The sequence below is a fragment of the Triticum aestivum genome, chromosome 4D (genome assembly GCF_018294505.1).
Source record: "Triticum aestivum cultivar Chinese Spring chromosome 4D, IWGSC CS RefSeq v2.1, whole genome shotgun sequence".
NCBI lineage: Eukaryota > Viridiplantae > Streptophyta > Magnoliopsida > Poales > Poaceae > Triticum > Triticum aestivum.
The window spans coordinates 387402390-387405652 of NC_057805.1; the positions used below are offsets into that span (position 1 = coordinate 387402390).

General features: G+C 48.1%; 1 protein-coding gene across 1 annotated transcript; it reads left to right on the plus strand.

Moving 5' to 3' along the window:
- Nucleotides 1-200: 200 nt before the first annotated feature.
- LOC123098092 (actin-depolymerizing factor 5) lies at nucleotides 201-2700 on the plus strand. The gene is made up of 3 exons (XM_044519967.1): nucleotides 201-434; nucleotides 537-796; nucleotides 2178-2700. Exons 1-3 carry the CDS (start codon nucleotides 414-416, stop codon nucleotides 2326-2328), a joined length of 432 nt encoding a protein of 143 aa, XP_044375902.1. The 5' UTR covers nucleotides 201-413; the 3' UTR covers nucleotides 2329-2700.
- The last annotated feature ends 563 nt before the right edge of the window (nucleotides 2701-3263 follow it).

The following is a 3263-nucleotide window of genomic DNA, read 5'->3' on the forward strand; positions in this document are numbered from 1 at the left end:
CTGTAAAAGGAGTTGCTAATTCCTCTCTATCACAAAAAGTTTCCCTGTTTTTTTATTGTTGAGATGAGAAATGGACAGGCAACGCAGCACAAGGAAGGCATGTGTGGGAGGGATGCCCGTACCCCCAGTTGCATCCTAGCCTTTTCATTTTGTTTTATAATAAAAGGAGAAGAATGGAATTTTGGGCTGCTTGCCACGCTTCTTTTGTATAAAGCCGACCCTGCCCCCGCCTCACCTAATTGTCAAGAGACAGGAGGACTGCCAAACCCACACCCATACAAGGGGCAGGCAAGGCCGCAAGGGGCACCCTCCTCAAGCCTCAAGCAACCAACGCAGCGCCAAGGAAGAACCCCTCCCTTCTTCCACCGATCCTTCCCTCCTTTCCTCGTCCTCACCGGCGACGACCCGCAGCCATGGCAATGGCTTACAAGATGGTAAGGATCCAGGCCTTTACCACTGCTGCTTTCCTTGACGCGTCTGGGGCATGAGGCAATTGACGATGTTTATGATGATTTCGCGGCGGGTGGTGTGTGCAGGCGACGGAGGGGATGAACATCAAGGAGGAGTGCAAGCGGTGGTTCACGGAGATGAAGTGGAAGAAGGTGCACCGCTTCGTGGTCTACAAGATCGACGAGCGGACGCGCGCCGTGCTGGTGGACAAGGTGGGCGGCCCCGGGGAGGGGTACGAGGAGCTCGTCGCCGCGCTGCCCGGCGACGACTGCCGCTACGCCGTCTTCGACTTCGACTTCGTCTCCGTCGACAACTGCCAGAAGAGCAAGATCTTCTTCATCGCATGGTAATTATTCACTCCTTTCTCGTTCACTTACTTACCGTCAAATCGATTAAATCATGGCGTCTGATCTTGATTATTAGCCATAATTATTGATGCGGATACCGCGATGCTGGATGGTTTCTTGGTTCTGGCGGCTAAGCATTCCTTGCTGGCTGCACACTGTATGTATTATAAACAGCTTTGATTGTCCGAACCGTAAGGGTCTAAGTTTTTGCCTGTCAGCGCAACTGCTCTTTGGATGATATGCAAGTCATTCATAAACTACGGCAGCTGCCAGCAAGAAACTAGCCAAGATACCAAATCCTCTTTGGTCCTCTGCACTATATAACACACTAACGCCAAGTTGGTAGTAATTACATGACGCAAGTGCAAATTACTAGTATATCAATTGACCATAGTCCTACCAACTACCAAACAAAATCGCAATCAAGCAATCACATATTGCATCGTCATTGAGAAAGGAGCTCAGACTAAAATTAAGATGTGGGGCATCTTCTCTCCATCTGCCCACGCACCAAATATAACTAGGGCGCCTGAGAGCATCAAGAAATTGACAGGAAATCTGCAGACCAAATGACTCTGCAATCAGCCCCACATCCTTATCGCTAAGAAAGAAGGAACACCGAATACGCATCAAACTTTTTCCATTTTCCACAAGAGTTGGTTGTCTGGCCCATACCCCCGCTGCCTTGTCAAACTCAAACGCAGGTCTGGTCGAGATCATGACGGGGGCCAAACTTTCTTGGCAGGGCCACCATCACCCTTCTCTTTCTTGCTTGCTTTGCTTTGTCCTTGCTGCCGCATCTTTGTTACTGTTGTCCTTAGTACTCATCCCTGCATTATTTTTCTCTTAACCCCCACAGCTAAGGTGGGCGGGCTCTTTAATCAGATCAGATCTGGAGACCTGTATACATCTGTTGTGCAGATCTGTCTGTCCTTGTATATTAGATTTGGCCCCTCATCGAAAGCAGGCACCGCCCATACCAATAACTTTTTACGATTGTATTTCAGTCAACATTTCACTGGCTTAATCGAAAGTGCGCAGCTTGATCAATCAGTTCCTCCTCCTTGTACTATCTTATCAAAAGCAAGCACGATTAAAGCACTTGACAGCAGAACTGGGTAGTTAAATACTGTTAGGTTAGCAAGCCTGTCGAGTGTCCATTCTCCATTGTCCACCAGCAGCCGGTCTCCTTTTGTTAAAGCGCTCTGGCTTTGTTCGATGGCAACAGCTGCTGGTGCATCGGCCTCACACGAGTACATACAAAGTTGTTTCATAATTCAGTGGGATTAGGATGGAGCCACAGGCAGTGGGTTGGGTCGGTTACTCGATTGGTTGATGATGATGATGATGATTTGTTGCTCTGTTTTTCTCTTGATTCAGGTCGCCGGCGGCGTCGAGGATAAGAGCCAAGATTCTGTACGCGACGTCGAAGCAAGGCCTGCGGCGGGTGCTGGAGGGGGTCCACTACGAGGTGCAGGCCACCGAGCGCTCCGAGATGGGCTTCGACGTCATCAGAGAGCGCGCGCAATGAGCGAGCCGCCGCCCAGAGCGAGCTTTACTATGTTGGTGTGCCTGTCGCCGACGATCGCCGGTGTACTATAATCGAACGGACGCTGATTGGGGCTGGCTGGCTGGTTGGTGTGCTCTGCCAGCAGTCTCGCTCGATGCGATCTGACGAGGGTTTGGGCTTTGATTTAGAAAAATTATCGATCCGTGGCTTGAGATTGTGCCGTACGTGCGTGTGATGTATAGGAGGAGCTGAGAGAGTGGCAGCGGATTAATGAAACGTCCCATCTCTGCGTGCGACGTGGAAATTCCACTGATGCTGATGATGCCCCGACTTCGTTTGCTATTGTGCTTCAACCGCTCTTCAAGATGGTACTACTACTACGGTTGATTGCTCTGGGTTGTCTCTTTGTCTGGTGAAATTGTTCCAGGCGTTTCTTCACCTCTGTTACGCCCAGCCCATAGCAAAATTTGTAAGGACACGAGAGACTCTTCTTCAGATTTTTGTAAGGAACTAGAAGGAGCTGCGCCGTTTTCCCATGGCAGCGTGTGTTTTTCATGCGCTTTGCTGCGCCAAATCGAAACAACATAATATTCTCTCTTAAAGATCTTTATTATGTTTTGAGAAAAATTACAGCGCATTCCTAGGACAAAAGCATACACCAATCTTTGTATACTCAGACTGTAAAAGAAAATCATAATTGTCGTCAAAATATATCTTCTTTTTTATCGTATAGGTAGATCAACTTGAACACATTTCAGCTGGTGTGAAGAGAAGTTCTGACATTCATCATATTTACTCTAGCATCGAGCAAATTACTGGATCTCAGTAGCTGCAACTCTAGCATACCATTTTTCTTTTATTTATTTTTGAAAGATCCAGCAGCTTGCTGGCTTGTATTGATCATAGCAGGAAGCACATGGGAAATACAAAAGGTGGATTTTGATCAAGAGATCAAG